This window comes from Gorilla gorilla, chromosome 2 (genome assembly GCF_029281585.2).
Source record: "Gorilla gorilla gorilla isolate KB3781 chromosome 2, NHGRI_mGorGor1-v2.1_pri, whole genome shotgun sequence".
Lineage (NCBI taxonomy): Eukaryota > Metazoa > Chordata > Mammalia > Primates > Hominidae > Gorilla > Gorilla gorilla.
In genome coordinates, this window is record NC_086017.1 from 182,193,713 (window position 1) to 182,218,841 (window position 25,129).

Below are 25,129 nucleotides of genomic sequence, written 5' to 3' on the forward strand. Positions count from 1 at the left end.
TTAGTACGCAACTGATAAATACAAAAGGGCAAAGAGAATGTCAATCCAGAATGATGCAAATCCCTTCATTATTACTCTCGGTATACGTCGTTACTTTAAGATGTTAAAAAAAGAGTAAACCGAAAAGCTTCACGTTCATTTCACAGAAAAGATTCTCAAGAGATTTAAATAGAAAAAATGGATAGTAATTAATCCCAAATTAATTTTCAACTTTCAAATTTTAGCCTCCATACTCCTCTTTAAGGCTACCTGGGGGTCTATCATGTTACAGCAGTGAAGCTGGATGCTAAGTTGTTACGACGCCTGTTGGACCCTGCTTAAAAAGTTTGGTCCAGAAAATATAGTCCTGGAGGCATGAAAAATAGCAGAAAAACTGTAATATTAATTCATGTGGAAAATCATATGGGGAAAGAGTAGAAGAGATTAGAGAAATTCATAGAAAGTACCCAAGTCTCTTTAACTGCTACTTTCAACATCTTTTTGCCAAAGTTGCTGAGTAGAAATTATGGAATGATAGTTGTTTCTCTTCCTGTTTTATAGTTAAAGGACTGCTAACGATCAGCAAATAGCCAAAGGCAGAGGAATCAATCCAAGATCTCTTCAGTTCTTTCCTAATCAGGTATGACTTTCTTCAGGATGTTTCTAGCATCCGTTCTTACTAATCTCAACAATTTTTGTTTGCATCATGAGTGTATCCCCAACTATTTAATCCTGTGGGTTCTCTGGTAAATTAAAAGTTCAAAACTCTTGGAGAGAAAAGCACTCACAGCTGGTCGACTGGGCCGGGTAATGTCCCTGGATTCTTCTGGTTTCACCTTGGCAGGCTCATGGGGGAGCACAGGTGATCCTTCTGACTTACTGTTGGCTAGAGGAAAAAAACAGAGGACCAAGAAAGAGATGGCCATCAAAAAGTGCTGGCTCAAGTTCTGAATGAATTATCTGTGATGTGTCATCACATTGAGATTACTCAGTGGACACGTCATTCACTTGGGCAAATCCTCAAGAAACATCCATGAAAAAATATAATGTTCAGGCAAACACATTTAGGCTTGTGACCTGGAAATCACTAGTAACAATTAAAAAAAAAAGAAATGTAGCAAGTACTATCACCACTAGGGCACTTCTTATGTGTCAGGCATAGTGCTAAATGCTTTCCATGTCAATTATCTCATTTAATCCTCACTCCAACCCAATGATATGGCACTATTCTCCTATTTTACAGAACATAGATTTACAAAGATGACACAACTGTCCGGAGGTCACACTGAAATTATAGACAGAGCTGGAGTTCTGATTTCTGAAAGTCCTGTTCTCAGTCACTATGCTAAATGAGCCTGTAAGGTTCTACGCTTGTTTTCTTCTTTTATCAATCATTTGTCCAATCAGGATAGGTTATTTTGTTGAAATTTTGTGAGGGAAAAAAAATTTATTTTATTTGGTGGAATGGTTTTTAATTGGAGATGGGAGTGGTGTCAGCCCTTTAAAAATAAAAGAATGAGGTGAGGGCAAGAAGGGGGTTGTTATAGGAGAAGGGCCCTAGGGTGGAGGTACAGAGCAAGGTCAAGGGGACCCTGACAGCTGCAGAGTGAATAGCATCTTTGCGGTCTATGAGCTTACAGATAGAGAAGATGCAATTTAGGGTAGGAGTGGTGGTTTTTATTTTTTAAAAAGTAGTCTTTCTTGGACAGGGACATACCAGGGATACAACAGCCCTTTTAATCCAGAAGAACAAGGGGCTGAAGGAAATAAAAAGTAAGCCTGAACCAGATCAGAGAATTAAAATGGTATGCGTTTAAGTTTGGTTTATTTAAATATTTGCTCTAAGAATATGAAGTTGCCTATAAATAGAAAAAAGGTAACAGAATGGCTGTTTTCTTTCTTTAGGTGTTTTAGAGATGGGGCTCTGTCACCTAGGCTGGAGCACAGTGGGGCCATCATAGCTCACTGCAGCCTTGAACTCCTGAGCTTAAGCAATTCTTCTACCTCGGCCTTCCGGGTACCTAGGACTACAGGCATAAGCCACTACATCTGGTAGTTTTCTAAATTAAGGAAATTTATATTTCGATCAAGGCAACAAAGACATACAGTAGATACTTCTGAGATGTGCCACTAATCAGAAGAATGCATATAGAGGCAGCTGTTGGCTAGTCCATATCCCAATCCAGAGACGTGAACATCAATCACATGTTAGATATCAAGCTTTTTAAAATGGAAATAGAGTGATTTATTTAAAACCTTGAAAGGGTATTAGGAGGTGGTATGTAATAAAGAGTCTAAGAAAGAAAAAAGAACTGAAGATTCTCATGAGGCTTTCATCAGACAGAAACTTATAAGTATGTTAATATTTGTCAAATTGCAATTAAAATACTGGTCTTCATCACTTAGAAGCAAAATTATCTTCTGAAGAAGTTGATTCAGAAGGAGTGAATTTTAACTAGCTAGAAACAATGTATTATTATGTATCATCACCTGGAAATAATAATGTTTTTCATAGGCCTCCCCATTACTGGAAACTAAACAATGATGAATAATTTGAATTAAATATTTAGAGAGGCTAATTTTTACCTAATAGGAATAACCAGAGGAGTCAACAATTTTTTTTTTTTTTGATGGAGTTTCATTCTTGTTGCCAAGGCTGGAGTGCAATGGCGTGATCTTGGCTCACCGCAACCTCCGCCTCCTGGGTTCAAGTGATTCTCCTGCCTCAGCCTCCCGAGTAGCTGGGATTACAGGCATGCACCACCACGCCAGGCTAATTTTTTGTATTTTTAGTAGAGATGGGGTTTCTCCACGTTAGTCAGGCTGGTCTTGGAACTCCCGACCTTAGGTGATCTGCCTGCCTTGGCCTCCCTAAGTGCTGGGATTACAGGCGTGAGCCACCACGCTCGGCCTAAATATGCTTTTTAAGTCAAAGATTTTATTCCTTCCTTCAAGTGTATTCTACATTAGTCTTTATTGAATTTCATTTTGAGAAATACATGGTATTCTGAACTTTGTATATGAACTGTGTTCAGAATACTAAACAGGACAATTGGTGCAATGCGTACAGGACGTTTGCAGGTACATGAAACTCTGAAAACCGGCAATCAAACAGAAACAGAAATTCAGGTGACTGGTAAGTGACTGTATTTTCAAATAAGACTGATATTTGGTGATCTCCCTGGAAAACACTGGTATCTGAGATTAGAAAGGATTTTGTCCACACTGATGGCACACACACAATTAGGGACAGTGGCCCACTCCCGAGGAGACTGGGGTTGAGAGCAGTTGACAGGCTCTTCAGGATCACACAGTGGTGGCCATGCCTGGACTAGAGTCAGGAAGTAGCTAATGTTTTTCCCTGTCCACAGCTTTCCTCCCAGGCAGTATTGCCAGGTAAAGGTAAGAGAAAGTTTTACCTCGAACTCTGGTGCGTTCACTGGATCCTGCTTGTGATCCAGGCTGGGAGCCTCCTTGGGAGCTGGGCTGGGAGCTAGGGGTGCTGGAGCTGGAGGAACTGCCACTGCTGGTCCTCTGCAAGGGGCTCTCCAAGATGGGCTCGGTTCTCCGGAGATCAGGGTTGCTGTGTGAGTGACAGAGCACACTGGTTACACTCTGCAGACCTTGCCAGTTTTGCAGATCACATATCTGATAAGGTTTAATACCCAAAATATGTAAGGAACTCGAAACAGCTCAATAGCAAGAAAACGAATAACCCAATTAAAAATGGGGAAAGGACCTGAATAGACATTTCTTAAAAGGAGACATGCAAATAGCCAATAGGAATATGAAAAAAATGCTCAGCATCACTAATCATCAGGGAAATGCAAATTAAAACCACAATGAGCCAGGCACAGTGGCTGTCACCTATAACCCCAGCACTTTGGAAGGCTGAGGTGGGAGGATCACTTGAGACCAGGAGTTCAAGACCAGCCTGGGCAACATAGTGAGATCCCATCTCTACAAAAAATTAGCTGGGCATAGTGGCATGTGCCTGTCCTCCCACTTACATGAGAGGCTGAGGTGGGAGGGTCACTTGACCCCAGGAGGTCAAGGCTTCAGTGAGCCATAATCACGCCACTGCACTCCAGCCTGGGCAACAGAGTGAGACCATGTCTCAAAAAATAAAAACATAAATTTAAAAACCCCACCAAACCACAATGAGATGTCACCTCATACCTATTAGAATGGCTGTTTTCAAAAGACAAAAGATAATGAGTGTTGGTGAGGATGCAGAGAAGAGGGAACCCTTGTACCCTGTTGGTGAGAATGTAAAATAGTACAGCCAGTACGGAAAACAGTATGAAGGTTCCGCAAAAGACTAAAAATAGAATTATCATAGGATCCAGAGATTCCACTTCTGGGTATATATCCAAAGGAAATGAAATCAGTACATTGAAGAGGTAGCTGTACTCCCATGCTCAGTGCAGCACTATTCACAGTAGCCACAATATGGAATCAACCTAAGTGTCCACTGAAGAATGAATGGATAAAGAAAATGTGACATATCTCTCTCAAAAAGACAAATACTACATGATCTCACTTATATGTGGAATCTACAAATACCGAACTCATAGAAACAGAGAGTAGAATGATAGCTGCCAGGGGATCTAGGAAGGAGAGAGAATGGGAAGATGTTGGTCAAAGGTTACAGTTTCACTTGGAGAGCATGAGTAACTTTTGGAAATCTACTGTACACCATGGTGACTACAGATAATAACGAGGTATACTTGAAAATTGCGAAGATAGTAGATCTTAAATGTCATCACAAAAAAATGATAACTATATGAGGTGATGGATATATTGATTAACTTGATTTTAGTAATCATTTCACAGTGTATACATATATCAAAACATCATGTTATACACTGTAAATAGATATACTTTTTATTTGTCAATCATACCTCAGTAAAGCTAGGGGGGACAAGATCTTGCCATTGGTAGACACAAGCATAGTCCCGTCCCCAGTGCAAGGAAGTAAAAAGAGCACTTATGAGACCTTGAGAGGAAGGGGTCAACAGAAGATGACAGTCATGCCTTCCTCTGTAGAGTTCCTGACCAGCTACTGGATGTGTACAGGATGAACTCTTGTTCATCACATTGAAAATACTAGCTCTGGATGGTGAATCTTCAAAGAAAGCTTTCTTATAAACATTTTTTTCTGTGCTCATTGTAAAAAGTCTTGAAAAATATTAAAAGGGAAAAAATAAGGAAGCAACACACATAATCTCTGCACCAGGAGATACTCAACTATATTTTACTATTGTACATGATCTCACTTATGCATGGAATCTACAAACATCAAACTCATTGAAACAAAGAATAGAATGAGAGTTGCTGGGGTTTTTTTCTTTTGTATCTATAGAAGCATACTGCATATTCAGTTTTTTTCCTTTTTATATATGGAAGCATAGTGTATATTCAGTTTTGCATCTTGCTTTTTTCCCTTAACTGCATTGTGAGCATATTCTTATGCTGTGTAATAGCTTCATTGTCTATTATATAGATGAGTTACCTTGACCATTTCTCTGCTGTTAAATATTAAGGTGCTTCCAATACATTTCTGTGACACATAACAGTGAAACAATAATCTCCCTGTACACAAATAGCCAATCACATTTCTATTTCCTGGGATTAGAATTCTTGGGTGAAAAAGCCTAAGTTTGGGGTGTGTGCATGTGTGTATGCATATGTATGAGTGTATAAAGGTATGACAGATTTTCACTGAAGTAAATGTGATGGTCCATTTCACTCTATACAAGGTTTTATACTAAATTGTATCTCATTATTTAGGTACAGTTTTAAAAAGTGACTACTGAGGTAGAAGAATTTTTATTCATATTTGTTTGCCATTTGTAATTTCTCTTCTGTGAATTGCCTAATTAAATCCTTTGTTCATGTAGCTTGTGGAGTCTTTCTTTGTATTTTTTTTATTATCTTCTGGCAGGAAGTCTTTATATGCTTAGGCTATTACCGACGGGTAGACGGTTTTTGGATAATTATTATAAAATGCTAATTCGGCCGGGCACGGTGGCTCACGCCTGTAATCCCATCACTTTGGGAGGCCAAGGCAGGCAGATCACGAGGTCAGGAGATCGAGACCATCCTGGCTAACACAGTGAAACCCAGTCTCTACTAAAAAATACAAAAAAAATTAGCTGGGCATGGTGGCAGGTGCCTGTATTCCCAGCTAGTTGAGAGGCTGAGGCAGGAGAATGGCGTGAATCCAGGAGGCAGAGCTTGCAGTGAGTGGAGATCGCGCTACTGCACTCTAGCCTGGGAGACAGAGCGAGACTCTGTCTCAAAAAAAAAAACAAAAAACAAATTCAAGACCAAATTTGTTTGTTGGTAGGCTACTACTCCCATTAAAATATATATATATATATATTACTGTATTTGTCTTCATATATTTACTCCCACCAAAAAAGCAGTATTCATTCACTCAGTTATTCTATACCAGGCACTGGGTCAAGCATTTGAGATATGATAATGAACGAGACACAGCCTGTGCCCTCTGTGAGCTTAGCTGGATATGCACAGCCCATTTCAACATGCTTTGCCTGCGTTGAGCACAGAGCCATATGGAAGCATGAGGCAGGACCACCTAGGCCAATTTTGGCCATCAGGGAAGCTGTACCCAAACAGGAGACATCTAAGCAGTGGTGGTGGGAGGCAGCTGCTGAGGATTTTATGATTTTGTTAAAAAAAAAAAAAACAAAAAAAAACAGCATTCTCAAGGCTTCTATAAAGCTCTTTCTTTGAAATTTATAACTCATAGGCTTTTTTTTTTTTTAATTTTTCTGTTAGATTTACACAATGCTGGGCATGGATAATTTAGGGAGACCTGAAACTCAGAGCTCAAATCTATTGCCTTCCAGATGCTGAGAAGAGAAACAAACATCTGATGTCAGCTTCCTGTTTCTAACATCTTCAGTTCCCCAAACAGACTTTGTTAACAGTTATCATACAGCCATGATTTTAATGCCGTGAGATATTATATTAAAATGTAATTTTATGCTTTAACTTTGCTCTGCCCAGTTTAAGAGTACCAAGTATGTATCAGGCACTCTGTACTGTGTTGGATGTTTGTTAGATGTTTCTCCCATAAATTTGGATATGACCCCTTCCTTTGAGATACTTTTAGTTTAGTCTACCAGTAACCCAGTCACAATGGCAACTTTATAAGCAGCAATTAAACCAAGTAATTTCTTTCTGAAAACTCAAGAATCTTGCTTGGTGGTAATGTATCTGTCAAAAACATTTGATTGAGTAGAAATAGACCGTGACTGTGGAAAAATGCAGTGAAAAACATGTAAAAATAAATATGTTCTCATGATTCATTAATATGATCATATAAATGTAGACCCTAACCATATTATCTTTGAAACTTTTGTGGTAAAAGGGTTGCTAAGTCAACTTAACAGTAAAATCAGTTGCAGAGTGATCATTGGTAAACTTAAGAAAAACTTCCAATAATGGCATTCCTTTGTGAAGTAACTATTTTTATGACAATTGTTTATATCAAATTGACTAAAATAGATTTGGATCCATACTGGAAATACCCTTCATTTAGAAAATGTCTAAAATGATAAATGTGTAATAGCTCTGAAATAATCTACATTTCAAATTTTTCGTTTTTTAAAATAAACAATCTCATCTCTTTTAATTCCCAAATAGCGAATTCTTCCACACTGCCCTGTTTTATTAAACAATAGTGGTCAAAAATTATTATGCATAATTAAATAATTCCAAAAATATTGCTCTAAAAAATGTACTGCTCACCAACTGTATTACAGATTTAAGAATGATGAGCATGTTAAGGTTTCTTGGAGTTGCTCTCATTTTGTGGAACGGTAATGTAGTATTCTTTGTATTACAAAAAAATCTCTTGAGAGGAGGGCAGCTGGTGATAAATGCTCTGAGTTTTCTTCCCTGGTGGTTGTGGTGTGGTAGCAGGATAGAGCTACTTGTTCTAATGTAGCACTCCTTTGATTATTTAGCCAAAACCTTTGTATTAAGCACCAACTTTGTGAAACTTACTGGACCAGGATTAGGGATGGAAGAGAAGCACAAGCCACAGGGCATACAGTCAAGTTACAACATAATCGTGGAGATGAGACTTATGCAGAGGGGACAATAGGGAGCATGGCAAAACTGTATGTTGTGTGTGAAAGAGACTAAGTATTGTTGGAGTTTGGGGAACAATTAGTGCAGACTGGTATGGTTGATGGCAGTGTTATGAAGGAGCAAGAACTTGACCGGGTGTTGTAGCAGGAAGGCTGGGGAACAGTCGGAGCAGACATAGGGCTGGGTTGTTTTTCCTGATGCATGTGGGTGCAGAGATGACACTGGCCAAATCAAGTACCAAATATGTATTAGGAAACACTGGGAGAGTGGAGTGATCAGAAGAAAAGGGTGAGTTGTATAACCATGGCCTTTAAAGCCTAGAGGAGAATGTGTACCTCCCACGGTACACATGAACGACTGACCAGGAGAGAGGCAGGCAGACCAGTTAGGAGGCTGCTGCCAAGTCAGATGATGAGGCCTGGGCAGTGATGTCCTGTGTAAAAAGGAGCATGGGCATTAGCAGAAGCAGCTGGGATGAGCCTACATCCTGACTGGGCTCAGAGTCTCATCCTGTGTGAAGCTAATTGGATCCCATGGGCATTAAATCCCTGACCAGGGCCTCATTAGTACAAGTTCTCCTCACCAGAGCTAACCAGTGTGGGTGCTGATCTTAATAGGTTGCTATTTTTGCTGCTGGAGACTGAAGAAGTATTTAGTCTCTATGTTACCACACATAGAAATAGGGAAAACTTTACAATGCCTTTTCTACCTTTTCTTTTGGTAAAACATGAGTAGTTTGAGAAAATGTCATGCTGTTCACATTTTTCTCTCCTTAATTATGTATAAATGATCTGGCCTTGGGGCTGTGGGGTCTGAGATGAATGCTCTTAAGAGGATCAATTTCAGAAGAATCCCATGAAATAATAGATATCCCTTGTTCACATCTTAACTAAGCCTATTCAGATCCGAATGTGTAAAAACCTGAAAACATCCAAATGGATTTCTTTAAATGCTAACTTTTAGTTCAGACATTTGCCATCCTGCAGATAATGCTGCTAGGTCTATAAAACTCACAGTAAAGTGAAAATGTGGCAATTATTCCATTCATTTGAATCATAAAAAGTCAAAACAGAAAATTGGGATTACAAAGTAATTTTGTGGCCCAAATACTTGGGCCAAGTCTTTAATTAACTGGCCGACTGCCAAATTTCACTTTACTTTGTTCTTTGATGACACAGCCAATGAGAAGAAATGAGTCATAAGAAAATAGGTTTGGGATGGGACAGAGAATTATTTTTTGAAATTAATCATTTAGTCATTGGGTTTGACTGGGTATTTCTGACTTAATTTGAATCTTTTCTTATTCAGAATGTAATTGTTTGATCAAATTTTAATTTGCTTTAAAAAGAATACATACATCAATGTTAAGTACGAAAGTGCCTGATTTTTAAAAACAGTATTTTAAAATGGTCCAATCAAATTTTGATTTGAACTTAACTGATCACCTTCACAGCATGAGGCATTTAGGAGTTTACATAGCAGGTGAGAATTGCCTATTGATATTGCAGTCTGAGCAATTCCCAGCTACATATGCATGAGAAGGAAGGACAAGGAACAGTTGCATGGGGTCAGGGTGACTGTGCTATCTCCCAGACTTTAGCCATCTAGGAAGGGAACTATAAAAAGCATGTGATGACACTAGTTCTAGCTCCAGAAGGGAAGTGTTTGCAATATAAATGGGTCTCATGAGACAACAACTTTGAAAAGGTAGTAAATATCGCAACATAAGGGTAAATAACAATAGGATCAAGAGGAGCTGTTAACAGACTCACTAAAGCACATGGTGAGAAAGGTGGGGACAAAATGGTGCTGTGTCAGTCAAGAAATCAAGGGCTCTTTTGCCTTGGGAAAAAATGAGGCAGCAAAGCAAGCTGCACCCATGCTAAACAAATTAGCACAGAATGGTGCTTAAGAATGTAGACTTTGGTGCAAGGTTATCAGAGCTCAAATCTTGGCTCTACCACTTACTACTTTTGTCACCTTGGACACATGTTAATTTCAATTTCTCCTTCTGTAAAATGGTGGTAATTACAGTCAACACCTCACAGAGTTGTTACACTGCTTAAATTAGTAAATACATATATATGAGACATATACATATATATGAGACATATGTGTATGTGTGCTCCAGAGATGTTCATTAAATACAGAAAGAAATAATAAATTGCCCTGAATCAGGCAAAAGGCTGCAGGCATTGCCCAATAACACTTTTTTGACCAACTGATGCCTGCATAGCTGTACCTGCTCAATAATGTATATAGTTAAAAATATGTTCTCTGGCTGGGCGCGGTGGCTCATGTCTGTAATCCCAGCACTTTGGGAGGCCAAAGGCCAGTGGATCACGATGTCAGGAGATCGAGATCATCCTGGCTAACACGGTGAAACCCCGTCTCTACTAAAAATACAAAAAATTAGCTGGGCTTGGTGGTGGGCCCCTGTAGTCCCAGCTACTTGGGAGGCCGATGCAGGAGAATCACCTGAACCTGGGAGGTGGAGGTTGTAGTGAGCCAAGATCGCGCCACTGCACTCCAGCCTGGGTGACAGAGTGAGACTCCGTCTCAAAAAAAAATTAGGATAAGAGGAAGTGAAATTGTCCCTGTTTGCAGATGACATGATTGTATATCTAGAAAGCCCCATCGTCTCAGCCCAAAATCTCCTTAAGCTGATAAGCAACTTCAGCAAAGTCTCAGGATACAAAATCAATGTGCAAAAATCACAAGCATTCTTATACACCAATAACAGACAGAGAGACAAATCATGAGTGAACTCCCATTCACAATTGCTTCAAAGAGAATAAAATACCTAGGAATCCAACTTACAAGGGATGTGAAGGACCTCTTCAAAGAGAACTACAAACCACTGCTCAACGAAATAAAAGAGGATACAAAGAAATGGAAGAGCATTCCATGCTCATGGATAGGAAGAATCAATATCGTGAAAATGGCCATACTGCCCAAGGTAATTTATAGATTCAATGCCATCCCCATCAAGCTACCAATGACTTTCTTCACAGAATTGGAAAAAACTACTTTAAAGTTCATATGGAACCAAAAAAGAGCTCACATTGTCAAGTCAATCCTAAGCCAAAAGAACAAAGCTGGAGGCATCACGCTACCTGACTTCAAACTATACTACAAGGCTACAGTAACCAAAACAGCATGGTACTGGTACCAAAACAGAGATGTAGACCAATGGAACAGAACAGAGCCCTCAGAAATAATGCCACATATCTACAACTATCTGATCTTTGATAAACCTGACAAAAACAAGCAATGGGGAAAGGATTCCCTATTTAATAAATGGTGCTGGGAAAACTGGCTAGCCATATGTGGAAAGCTGAAACTGGATCCCTTCCTTACACCTTATACAAAAATTAATTCAAGATGGATTAAAGACTTAAATATTAGACCTAAAACCATAAAAACCGTAGAAGAAAACCTAGGCAATACCATTCAGGACATAGGCATGGGCAAGGACTTCATGTCTAAAACACCAAAAGCAATGGCAACAAAAGCCAAAATTGACAAATGGGATCTAATTAAACTCAAGAGCTTCTGCACAGCAAAAGAAACTACCATCAGAGTGAACAGCCAACCAGAGTGAACAGAATGGGAGAAAATTTTTGCAATCTACTCATCTGACAAAGGGCTAATATCCAGAATCTACAAAGAACTCAAACAAATTTACAAGAAAAAAAAACCCCATCAACAAGTGGGCAAAGGATATGAACAGACACTTCTCAAAAGAAGATATTTATGCAGCCAAAAGACACATGAAAAAATGCATCATCACTGGCCATCAGAGAAATGCAAATCAAAACCACAGTGAGATACCATCTCACACCAGTGAATGGCGATCATTAAAAAGTCAGCAAACAACAGGTCCTGGAGAGGATGTGGAGAAATAGGAACACTTTTACACTGTTGGTGGGACTGTAAACTAGTTCAACCATTGTGGAAGTCAGTGTGGCGATTCCTCAGGGATCTAGAACTAGAAATACCATTTGACCCAGCCATCCCATTACTGGGTATATACCCAAAGGATTATAAATCATGCTGCTATAAAGACACATGCACACATATGTTTATTGCGGCACTATTCACAATAACAAAGACTTGGAACCAACCCAAATGTCCAACCATGATAGACTGGATTAAGCAAATGTGGCACATATACACCATGGAATACTATGCAGCCATAAAAAATGATGAGTTCATGTCCTTTGTAGGGACATGGATGAAGCTGGAAACCATCATTCTCAGCAAACTATCGCAAGGACAAAAAAACCAAACACCGCATGTTCTCACTCATAGGTGGGAATTGAACAATGAGAACACATGGACACAGTAAGGGGAACATCACATACCGGGGCCTGTTGTGGGGTTGGGGGGAGCGGGGAGGGATAGCATTAGGAGATATACCTAATGTAAATGATGAGTTAATGGGTGCAGCACACCAACATGGCACATGTATACATATGTAACAAACCTGCACGTTGTGCACATGTACCCTAAAACTTAAAGTATAAAAAAAAAAAGCGTTCTCCATAGGGCTCTTTTGGATTTGGTATGGTGCATACAGACAGTGGAAGAGTGACATAATAGGGTGTTATTTTAGGGAGAAGGAAGGATATTCAAAATAGTAAAAGCTTTACTTTTGTCCTCAAGTTACAGGTATACCGTTGCATACTGATCATTTTAATTCAAGAGTCTTCTCTTCAGGGTACTAAGTAGTTTACTGATTTAAACATATGTGTCCCAAATGATCAAAAAACATCAAACATTCTGCAGTTACTATAAAACATCTTGCACTTAGTAACTGGAGTTCATTACTACTAAGTGCAGGAAGCAAAAACTGACCGTTTTTGCTTAACCGTTAGGCTCTGCCTTGTTTTTCTTTTTTCTTTTCTTTTCTTTTTTTTTTTGAGATGGAGTCTTGCTCTGTTGCCCAGGCTGGAGTGCAGGGGTGTGATCTCGGCTCACCACAAGCTCCGCTTCCCAGGTTCGCACCATTCTCCTGCCTCAGCCTCCCAAGTAGCTGGGACTACAGGTGCCCGCCACCATGCCTGACTAATTTTTGTATTTTTAGTAGAGACGGGGTTTCACCGTGTTAGCCAGGATGGTCTCGATCTCCTGACCTCGTGATCCACCTGTCTCGGCCTCCCAAAGTGGTGCTGGGATTACAGGTGTGAGCCACCGCGCCTGGCCTCTTTTTTTAAAAAATTGATTTAGCACAACAGTGGTTTATTTCTCACTCACATCATAATATACAGAGGTAGAACTGGTCTCCCTGATGGTTCTCTAAGTGGTGACTTGGGGGTCCAGGTTCCTTCTGGGTTGAGACACTGTTATCTTAAAATTGTGGTCCCTAAGTTTGCCACAGAAGAAGAGAGAGGTTCTGCCTCTTTTAGTTAATTCAAAGCAAAATAAGAAAGTGAGGCAAGAAATATAATTTTGCCCCTACTAGTACCTGTAGTCCCAAAGAGCAGCAGGTATATTATGACCCCTGCGCCCTGGAGTCAGGCAGTTTTGGTTTGAGTCACTGGGTCCCAGGGCCACATGCAGCTTCAGTATATATTTGCTGAACTTAGCAAATGAATTAAAAACTGATAGTAACAAAACATCCTGAATCTGTCCCTTATTAGCCGTGTACTTTTTACTGCATCCATTTTAACTTTGCTAATTTTCTAGTCACCCTTGGGAATCACTTCAAAGAAAAGACTAGGAGGAAGAACAGAATATTGACCAAGTACAGGAAAGCTTGGAAGCACTGTAAAGGACAGGTTATTTAAAAGCAACACCTTTTAAAGTGGCTTTATGGATGGATGGTTGTCTGACAAATGGCACAAAAAGAACTATACGGACTTCATTAGGACCAACAGAGAGTAGGAGAGGTCTGTGTCACAGTAATGGCGCCTGGCAAATCACATCTCCCAGTGTCCATGCCCCTGTGTAGTTCCTTCCCATACTGACTCAGGGCTTAGCCAAGTGACTTGTGATGGCTAATGGGTTATCAGCAAAGATGATGCAAGCAAAGGCTTCAAAAGTACTAGTGCATTGGAGCTTTCTCTCTTGAAATGCTCTTCTGAGATCACCAAAGGGTAAAGAAGCCCAGAATGGAAGACCACGTGGAGCAAGAGGTACAGCAGAACCATCTGCTCAGTACAACTGCACGAGTGAGCCCAGGCAAGAACAGCTGAACTCCTTAGCCAACCCACAGCATCATGAGAAATATTAAACTGTTATTCTTTCAGGTCACTAAACTTATGGTGATTATATTGTGCAGCAAAGGTGAACTAAAGCTATGGCTCTCACTGTAAATAAAACAAATCTTGAAGCTTTTAAAAATGCAATCCAATCTAGAACCGCAAATCTGATTTACACCTTAAATGCTGGCCACATGGAGATACATGATAGCATAAAAAGGGGTGTTCTGTAGGACTGTCCTACATGCAGAGAAGAGGCTTCTTCACCCCCCACCCCCAATCTCTGTCTTTCATTATAGGAAGGAACTATGACCTCTTAACTCACTTCCTCCCTTCCTCTCTAAACAGAAAAATGTTAGCTGTCTCTCACAAAGTCAGCATTCTTTGGATAAAGTATAATATCCAAGTGGTTCCAAGAGAAAAGGCTCATTATTTTGTAAACCACTGACCATCAAATACCAATTATCTTAGGCCTTAATGTCACTAAAATAGCACTTCAGAGGGAATGAAAATGGCTTTTTATTTGACTATATAATGGTAATTCTCTTTTTGGTTGACAGAAGGAAAAATACTTGAAGTTGAAATAATACTTGATCTAAAGAAACTAAAATTCTAAGCAGCCGATCCAATGAACAGAGCCCCTGGGGGCAGGGTTCAAAGGAAGCAGGAGCACTGATAATTGGGGATTTATCACTGCTTGAAGAGGGGCACTGATAAAGTTCATGCTGGCGATCGAGCACTAACGTTCCTTTGGCTGCCTGGTCACAGTGGCTCTAGTCTTCCTCAGTGCTGCTTAGCTGCTTAGCAGCTTAGCAATACCAGCTCAGTGTGAATCGGACAAGTCACTGGAAAAAAATGGCTCATTCAGAGCCTCTTGCAATTGGTAATTCCACACAGAATGGGCTAGCATCTTTGCCCTAAAGGAATTCATGTTCTTAGTATAGTTTCATGTTATTGCTGGGCTGACCCCTTCCCTAAGGCTTTTCATGTGAAGAGGAAAATTAAAGCTTTATGATTTAAAGCATTCCATATTTTAAAGATATGTGCATGTAATCATAAGCTTCATTTCCAGTCATTCTCTCTTACTAGCAAAGGAGGGTCCTTTTATTATGAACACAATGAAGAAGAAAACAGCCTGCCCAATCACTTCCTTTTTATAGCCTTAGCAGAGGCCATTTGCTATTTCAGTTGATCCTAAAAAGTGATGTATTCATCATGAAAAATCTGAGGGAAGCTTGATGAACTATAATAGCAAACAGCATCTGTTACCACAAAAAATCTGCTCAGACACTGTAAAGATACTGTTTACTTTCCAGCTTCTTGAGACCTCTACACCAGCCAGTGGAAGTGGATGCAACTTTCTGACTGTAGGAATGTACGTTATTGATAGGAAATTCTGGAAGGAGAACACAGAGCAAGAGTGGAAGCATAACTGTATTTCAGTGACCTTTGTAATGCCAAAGAGGCAACTTCCTCGTAAGAGCTAGTTCTTCTATAACTGCCAAGCTAGAGAAGCTCTGAAGATGGTCACTATTTCCGTGGTAATTGCTTTGTAATGTCTCAACGGTTCCCAGGGCATGTTTCTTGACCTGATGCTAAAAATCACCTCGAAATGGGCCATAACAGGTCATTTTGTTCTGCTGACTCTAAACTGATCTCTGAAGTAATGCTTTAGGGCATTGCAACCAGATCCATATTTGCAAATTTTACTCTCAGATTTTATCTGATTGGTTTCTGGGTTGCCCCATTAATTAATTTATTCATGAGCCCCCTACTGAATACTGATTTCTCTGAGAAGCTACTGAAGAAATAAAAGGCATGTGTTCTGGACCATCAACGTTTATAGTGCACACGGAAAGTCAACATGCCTCTGAAGTGAAAAAAGAACACAGGCATTTCTAGGAAAGCAATAATGACAATGGTGGGTAGGAGTTTCTTCTTTTACCATAACCACCTTCTTTTCTTACCTTGCTCTGATGGGTTGAGATCCTAGTCTGGGTCCCAGAGCACTACCATTCCCAGGAGAATTCTTTCTGGCTAATGCTGGGGATATAGAAGTTGTTCTTTGAGGCACCTGGAAGAAACCAGAATTCAGAAATATTTTCCATAAAGTAGCTTCCATAGCCTATTGTCAGAAAATCCTCCTTTCCAATGATTTGCCAGAAGCCACAGAAACTATCTGAAACAGTAAAGAACTATCTTTCGTTCATTCCTCAAAGAAATATTAAACTCCCTAAACAAAATCAAACAAAGGTCTACTGGCAAAAAACAATGAGCAAATTTGGGAACCATTAAAGAGGGTCATCCTCAATCTTAAAAACAAATTTAAAGATAGGTAAAGCTAATAATTTTGATACACTGAGCTAAAAATAATTGACCTCTCTTGGTTGGGCAAAAGTGGTAAATACCAGGAATTTCTTTAGGGTATCATTAACTCATTGGAAGTTGCATCAGCTGAGAGCCACCTAGATGAAGCAAGTTCCACTTTTAGCTTACATCACAATAAACAGATAAGGAAATCATGAAATCTGGTGAGAAACTAGAATATCAGGATAGAGCTTAAGACACAAGTCATATGTTGGTGAGCTCAGAGAACCTACCACAATAAATCTTGAATGTTTCTACTTTCTAATTGATTTGCAATTACCTACTAAAACCAAAAACCAAAAGCACTGTGTCTTGGTCAATTAGTGAACGTAATAGAACATAATACAAAGCAGAATTAATACTGAAAATACTGGAAGGATCTTCAAAAAGGCTGTGTAAGTACCAATAAGACTTGAGGAAAATGTATTATTATCTCATCTGGCAGAAACCTAAGGTAGAATTGAAGTATGTCCCAATTTATAAAACAGACATTTTAAAATGAAATTAAATATTTTAAGTGTACCAAAGGAGTCCATTATTTAAAAGAATCATATTATGAATCCTAGTACAGAAAATTACTTTCAGTGTAAAGTGTCATCCTTTGTTTTGAAAATTTAGTTTTTATTATTCATTTTAACATAAAGATGAGTCAGTGAAGTAAAGCAGAATGACCAAATCAATGCTACTACCTGTTCAAATTAAATATTATTATTATTTTTTCTTTTCCTTACCATAAATGTACATAGTTGTAGAGACAAAAGAGCCTAACGAACTCTTAAAACCTAAGTTTTTGAATTCATCTAAAATTTTCTCCCAGGTTCATGCATGTATGCCTGTGTATTTTTAGAGAGTGGACCAATAAATTCAGTTTTCAGCTTTTCCATGTATTGCGTCTGCTCCTTTGCCAACTTTATTTTTCATATTGACTTTTGCTCCCTATGTACCCTTTTTTTTTCTGATGGCATTTCTGCTTCCACAAAGAATCTCAAAAAATTATCAGCTGTTTTTATTTTCAAAATAATGGGACTCTTGTTATAATATCCTTTTAAGAGGAAGATGAGGAAATGTATTTGTAATTGAGTAAAAGCTTCTTTTTCTTCTGGAATTAACAGTGGCATTTTCTGCAAATTGTGGAACATTCCACTTGTCACAGCCTCTATGCTAAGCTCAGGAAAAGGGGGATTCCTGAGCCAGGAAGAATCTGATGCAAAAAATGTCTCTAGTATTTTGAAATACTTCCAGGTTGTTTGTAGCTAGATGCACACAGCCACATTCTAGAACATTTCTTGGAATGAGTAATGACTTGGTATAGGAAAACAAAAGAACCCAAACTCAGGGCTGTTCTGTCCAGTGGAATGGCTGGTCATTTTACCCTAAGGTTTTTCCTCAGTAGTTAATTAAAGATGGAAATAAATTATGACTTGACCTAGAAAGAGCTTTCCTTAAAATGGGGCCAACTAAAATATCCTAAGAACAATACTATCTTCTGAACCCCTGAAATCTGGCTTCACTCTTATGTTGTTAAAAATAGGAATACATGAATTTTCTACTTTTTATCTGGAAGTTTTCAATTGTCTTGATGTAGATTCAGTCATCAATGAAATATCCATTACTTTATTTGTTAATATGGATAGCAAAATAACAGTTTGGAATACTTGGTGTTGAGAGTTCTAACTTTGGACGTAGGATCTGTGCTTCAATCTACCTGACTTCAGTTTTCTTGCGGGGGAAATAAAGGTCAGACATGGTAAATGGCAATCCAAGTCTTAGCCAGGGAATGAAGAGGGACCAAAACAAACATGAGAAGGGGAAGTGCTTTGGCATGATCACATTCTCCACTATTACGAAAGGTCTGGAATAGTGGTAATAAAAATCATCAGTGATGCTGGTGATTAAGAAAAACACCCCAGTAAATATTACCTTTGGTGGAATGTCTTCTTCCTGTCGTAACCAAGAGCTTCGGTCAAACTTTTCAATGCGAGTGGGGAGAGGAGGATTTTCAGAGGTGGGATCTGAGTTCTGGCGTGGCATCTCCACGCGGTGGGAGGTCACGTTCAGAGCCTCCTGAAACCCAGAGAGGCCCTTTGTGGGCTGCTCGTGCACTGACTGGGAGGCGGTCAAGGCAGGTCCCTGGGATTTTACAGCTACCAGATGTGGGATCTAAGCATCAAAACAACATGAAAACAGCACTATTAGAAGAGAAAACAGATCAGCCAGTACCTCAGTGAGCTGAAGGAAAAAAAAAAAAGTTCAAGGGCACAAAAATTGGACTATAGAGAGTCTATCACAACTATATATAGCATGTTTTTTAACAGCTCTTCAAAATTTTCCATTGGAACGATATGTAGGGCTGGCACAAAGTTAAATGATTTACTTGGGAATGCTAAGTCAGTGGAATGTGTGAAATAATAACAATAACTACTGTATATTTAGTGAATATTTATTGACCAGCAATGCAATGTATTTTATAAGCACTTCTCTGCTAATATTATGAAATTCCTCCTTTAAAACCCCTAACTTTTACGTTACAGGGTGTTGCTCTGTAAAACAAAAACTGCTCTAAATATCTTACTTGTTATGAACTCACTGAGTCCATCCTGAGGTGGATACAGTCATTTCCCTCATTTTACACCGGAACAATGTAAGGTGTAGAGAGGTTTAGCAATACCCTAGATTGCACAGATAACACCTGCTGGAGCATGGACTGGACCAGGCATTCTACACCCATAGCTCATAAGCCTAACCTCTATGATATTCTACTTTCTCCTGTGCTGGCTCTTACCATCTATGCTGTCGTATTATCTCTTGACACCAGGATGTAACTTTTTGAGTTAAGTATCTCAACTAGGCCAACTGGGCATGTGGTGATATTGTTCACGCAGGGAAGACAAGGCAGTCTTTCAGCGAAGCTGTGGCTCTTAAAGACAAATCATTAAAATCCAGAGTGCAGGGCACCACTTTGCCATAGCACTCTTCACACCTCATAGTTAGTGCTTATCTAAGCGTGTCTCCTATTACTTCACGAAGGTGAGCTCCCTAGAGACAGGCGCTATGTCTGTCATGCTCATCGTCATATCCCCTAGGCTAGCTCTGTGCCTGCCATGGGGAAGGTGTCCCATAAATCCTGGTTGGGAAAAAAATCTAGAGTGCCTTCTAAATTACACTGTTAATTCAACAAACATTAGTTTAATATCTGTTTTGTGCAAGGACCTGTCAAATCCTCTTTGGTTTTAAATTTAAGTGCTGGAATGTTATTAATGACAGTTCAGAGGAAATCTCCAAAGCCCAGTTTAGCTGAACATTAAGCTTCAACCAGGATAGAACCTACTGGATTTATATTAATGTTAAATATCATTAAATAAATAATAATATTAAAACAAAGCCCATTTAAAAAAATATCTAGTATAAAACACAAACCCACTGTAAAAGAGCCAAAGAATAAAAAAATTTAAAAAACCACACCACACAACCCCCAAACTGAAGCACCTGAAGAATGCTTAAGTGAATTAACTGTCACAAAATATCTACATTTTCACTCTGGTTGTTCTCATCAAGTACATTTTCCCTCTCTTCTCCCCTTTTAAAGGCCAAAGTACCTTCCAAGGTCAACGTTAGGGGTTTTAAAAGAGGATATTTGTACATTAAAATAGAAATTCCTGTAAAAAAATATATCTTTTTGAGGGTTAGGCATGAAAGAATTATATACAAATTAAAAACAGCCAAGAGGAAGATATGCCAAGCTGACTGGTGCTGAAAAATCTTGGACGTTATTTACTAAAGGCAAACTGAAAACACAAAGAATACTTGATTTTATCACTACTCTTTTAAACTCCAGTTCAAACAGCATTACATATTTCAAAGGTGACCTTAAAATATTTCGTGGAAGTCTTAACACAGGTGGATGCCTGGAAGAAATTTAAGACATTTGGCAGAAGAAACTACATTATTTTTCGTGCAATTCCTTAATCTATTTCACTTCATATTTCATTTTTGGCATATATAACTTAAAAGTCCTGCAGAACTTCCAAAAACCCCCCCCCTTTCCTAAAAGTGGAGTAATCTTTTTTCTTTACCCTATAGCTTTTAATAGTTGTTCTCAAACTCTAAAGTACATTAGAATCACGTAGAGGGCTTGTTAAATCACAGACTGCCAGGCCTCCCCCACCCCCAGAGTTGCTGATCAGTTGGTCTGAAGTGGGCCCAATAATCTGCATTTCTGTCAAGTTCCTGGGTGATGGTTGATGCTGCTGGTCCAGTGATTACACTTTGAGAACCACTGGCTTAGAAGACGTAATTTTACTTAACCAAGTCTATTTAATTTTTTCAGTTTCAGGCTCATGCCAAAGTCCCAAGAAAACAAAAAATATATAATGCATACACATACACACACCTCAAAGTTTCTATGAATTCTAGTTTTGGCAATTGCAACTAAAAGAATGCTTGTTCTCACCTTGCAGGAACTCCTATGGGTCCCCAGAGAGGCCAATTTAAATAGAAGTGAGTTTGTGGTTGACTCAAGTTTAAGGGTGATGCTTTTTTCTTTCTCACTTGTTCTTCTACTCTTCAAAATCAGTGGGGCCACCTATTTTACTATAAATTCTATATTAAGGGTCATAATTTGATCCTGTGCCTGAATCCATGTTATAATTCCCTAGGCTTTTAATAGGTTTTCTTGTGCAACTTATTGGAATGCCTGATGGAATGGAGGCAGACTGTACCTGGGGATCGACTGGTCTGAGCATGGGGGGTGTTCGAGCAGGCTGAACTCCACTAATGCTGAAGGACTCCGACCTTGGGGGCAGGTTGGGGTCAGATATCCTGTTGGCAACCTTGTGAGGCATGGCAGGGGAACTTTGCCGGTTGAGCCTTGACCGTTCTTCTACCTACAACCCAAAAAAAAAAAAAAAAAAGATAGCCTCAATGTATAGAAGTAGATCACCTTCTAGCAAGGATTTTCTGTAGTCACCTGCACAGCCATTTGAATCCTCTGATCAACTGATTTTAAGAAGCCAAAACTCTATTTCTGTGCTGCATCAAGAGTTTGCAAAGAGCGAACACTAGCAACAGCAACAACAAAATAGAACACCCAAGCCATCACTCTTCCATTACCCATTATCTAGTGTTATTCGGTTAGCAGGGAATTCGTGACCTGCTAAGAGTTTATCTTGTATTGATTGTGATATTATCTTACTGATTGGTCGCAATGCCATGGGGTCAGTGAGGAAGACAGTTTGCACTCTAGACAATCAAAGGGAATGGTAGCATGCATTTAGATGGCTTGGGGAACATAGAAAATTGCTTTGGGTTGACTCATGGAACATGAGAGGAAGAACAAGAGGATGAAGCTGAGTGCATGCACCCTGCATTTCTTCACGTGTCCTACTGATAGACAAGTGGGTGTTCCAGGCTGCCTGCTTAATGAGCGTGGCCTGTTTCAAATAGGCTTCCTGTATCACTTTCTTTTTCTCTCTTTAGGGGTCTTTCTTTCCAGTTGTCTTTCCTGCTTCCTCAAATACACTGCCCCATCTCATTCTTTCATGTCCAGCTTGGACTCCACTGTCTTGCTCTCCCTTTGTTCCTCCCTGTTTCTACACATGTGGTGTTCATTCTTGCTTCTCCTCCTTTCTCTTCCCCTCTAACGCTGTCTTCTCTCAGGCTGTTTCATTTCCTTGTCATTCCCTTTCTTCCAGGGTCTCTTTCAGCCCAAAGCAGATAACAGATCCCAAGGGCTTCATGGGAAATGCTGAGCCAGTGAATGCCCTTTCTAAACAGGTCATCATTACCTTTAGTACATATTTACAGCAGAAAGGCTGCCTCGGAGGGCAATTTTAAAGAGAAACTTAGATAAACAAGGTGCGCACTCTAAGATATGGCTTAAGATCTTAGACAACTTCAAGAAGCCTATGACTTTTCTTCCAGATCTACTGTGTCCTGTCCTTTATTTCTTCAGCACCAACTTGACTGTTGTGCTTCCCAAAGCCACCAGGACAATGCAACCATTCTCCCCACACTGATGGCCTTTACAGTGAGCCCTTAATTCTCTTCTGCTGACTCACTGAGCATTTTAAGAACCCACGTGCAGGTGTTCAATATTCATGTCTGTTTGCATATTTTTTATGTAGCAGCTAAAAGTCTTTATTCATTTTATTGCCTGATTTGAAATAAAAACTTGAAAGAGCTATTTTCCCCCATCCTCCCTATCCCATTTTGAATCTTTCTAGAGGCAGACTCAATCAAATATACAAAGTAAGTCTGTTTTTAAACTCATACTAACCTCGCATATTTTAACACAATAAGATAAGCTACAGAATGAAAAACAGCCCTCCTGCCTCTACTGAGGAGTAATTTGAACATCTCTTCCCCCACCATGGCTGTGCAGGGTACATACAATTGGCTTTGGTTTTGAAACCCCATGTCCCAGAAGCTTACCACACACCAAATAAGATTTGCTGCAAAAAGCCAGGAATATAAACCAGAACATGTGTACTTTGTGTGTGCATGTGTGCGAAGTATTACATCAGCAATAATTATTTGGCTATTGCATTGAGCAAAAGAACAAAGCCAGCTTTGAGATAAGACCACAAAGAAGAAAAAGTCCCACAAAGACAGCAATAGATAAACTGAGATCAAGGCATGCAATATATCACTTTTCCAAATGCCAGACTCTTTGAAAGAAGGTTAATATTTCTAGACCACTGGAATTGGTCAAATATTATCCATTTTCTTATTTTCAGGGTAGATCATTAATAGATAAGTCATACATAAGCATCCTTCAGTGTCTGAATTCCCACTATCCAAACCACTTGTCACCCAAAATTCAGGAACCAAATATATGCAGAGTGAGGAATACTTGTAATTATTATTTTTGGCTCTAAAATACACTGATAGCTTTAAATGTACATTAAGGGACAGCACATTAAAAACAATAGTAGAAAAGTTTGCCCCCAAAGACTCTATCTTGAGCAAAGAAACCATTTTTGAGATAAAGAAAGAATTCTTTTGGGAAGTGTCAGCAACAAGGCCCCAGTCTAAGCATCCCTGCTGCTAATAGGATCACAGGCCACAGGGGGCCCTAAAGCTATCATTAGAAATGAACAGGGCAGAAACTAGGGTACTGGTTTTCACAGGCAATGAATGGATTTGATTAGTCATGTATAGATGTTGCTAATGTACTTCTAGTAAAAATTTCTTATGCTTTCTAACAGTTTACATATTAAATTCTATCATTAGTATATTTCAGTCGGTACCATTCTAAAAATATATGGCATAAGTAATTGTTACATTTTGAAAATTATTTCAGGAAGGCTCCAGCGTACTGAAATTTCCTGGGTTGAAGTTTGTCCAAAGAAAATTGAAAATCTAAGAAAAGGGTGTAACGATGAGGCATCTCATTACGTACTTTGTCTCAAGAAAACCTAGTCCTGAAGTCTTTAGGAAGATAATGCCGCCCAAGTGTCTTTACACTGCAGGATCACCTTAAGAACTGGAGCAAAGGATCAAATCAAACATTGGAAGTGGCACTTCTCCTAATAATACCTTCAGATGGACAGAGAGAAAGCTGGATAGGGTATCTAGGCAGGCCCTTTTCATTATTTTCATACTAGACAAAGGCCTGTTCCCTGGTTTATCACAACTTATGTCTGCTAACTGAACAGGAGATAAATATGTGAGACAAAAAAAGAAAGTCTCCCTCCAAACCCTCTCCCATCTAGAAGAAAGATACATGTGATTAAAAACTGGGAACAAGAAGATATGTTTCAATGCCTGAGGATGTTCAAAAAAGTCTAGGACCCAAGTTTCTGCTCCAACTGCCTGCTTCCAAGAAGACATACAATGCCAGGAGCACCAATTAGAAAGTGTTCCAGTACCATCAGGTATGGAGTGTGAAGGTGCTAGACCATAACAACAAAAGATACCTGTTATAAATGATTTCACAGTAGAAGGAATTATCAGAAATACAGAGAAGGTTAGCACAGACTGACCAACTTCACTATTAAAAGTATTTTTTTCTTATTAAAAAATCGTTTCAACATGAAAACTAAAATAACTTTGGAGAAGTTTAGATCACCTCTGCAAAAATGCTATACGATTTACTATAGCATTATATATAGAGAAAAAAATAACTGTGGTCTCAGAAATAAAATTCTGCTCTAGACAGGTCTGTGTTATCCACTGCCTAGCATGGGAGTAATGTCTATGGCCTCTGGTATACATAAAGGCTATACAAATATAGACAACTTAAAAATAAAGTTGTTAATTTCAGGATTTCCAAAACAATTTCAAAATAAATTTTTTAAAAAGTTAAAACATAATAAAGAGAAACACTGTACCAATGTCAGTTGTCAAATTGTTTTTTATATTTTAAAACAATTTGTAGGTTACAGTGTCTCACTTTACAATAATGAATAACATCTACTGAGAATTTCAAAACATTTATAGAAGTAATTTAA

At 39.0% G+C, this 25,129-nt stretch overlaps 1 protein-coding gene and 1 long non-coding RNA gene across 19 annotated transcripts in view; one reads left to right on the forward strand and one right to left on the reverse strand.

Annotated features, from left to right (window-relative positions):
* LOC129532356 (uncharacterized) overlaps nucleotides 1-25,129 on the forward strand; it is a 151,913-nt gene that overhangs the window by 97,756 nt on the left and 29,028 nt on the right. The window contains exon 3 of the long non-coding RNA XR_008678055.2: nucleotides 541-619. This is a non-coding gene — a long non-coding RNA (uncharacterized lncRNA). The remainder of the gene's footprint in view (nucleotides 1-540; nucleotides 620-25,129) is intronic.
* Nucleotides 1-25,129, reverse strand: part of TNIK (TRAF2 and NCK interacting kinase) — a 398,334-nt gene that overhangs the window by 46,161 nt on the left and 327,044 nt on the right. For 10 of the 18 annotated variants that reach the window (XM_019024032.3, XM_019024031.3, XM_019024030.3 and 7 more), the window contains 5 exons: nucleotides 21,398-21,562; nucleotides 18,600-18,839; nucleotides 16,280-16,386; nucleotides 3,399-3,562; nucleotides 768-865 (listed from right to left, as the gene is read on the reverse strand). In XM_019024032.3, the coding sequence (XP_018879577.1) occupies nucleotides 768-865; nucleotides 3,399-3,562; nucleotides 16,280-16,386; nucleotides 18,600-18,839; nucleotides 21,398-21,562 (774 nt within the window). The remainder of the gene's footprint in view (nucleotides 1-767; nucleotides 866-3,398; nucleotides 3,563-16,279; nucleotides 16,387-18,599; nucleotides 18,840-21,397; nucleotides 21,563-25,129) is intronic. The other 8 variants (XM_063704353.1, XM_055381466.2, XM_055381465.2 and 5 more) reach the window with 1 other exon arrangement.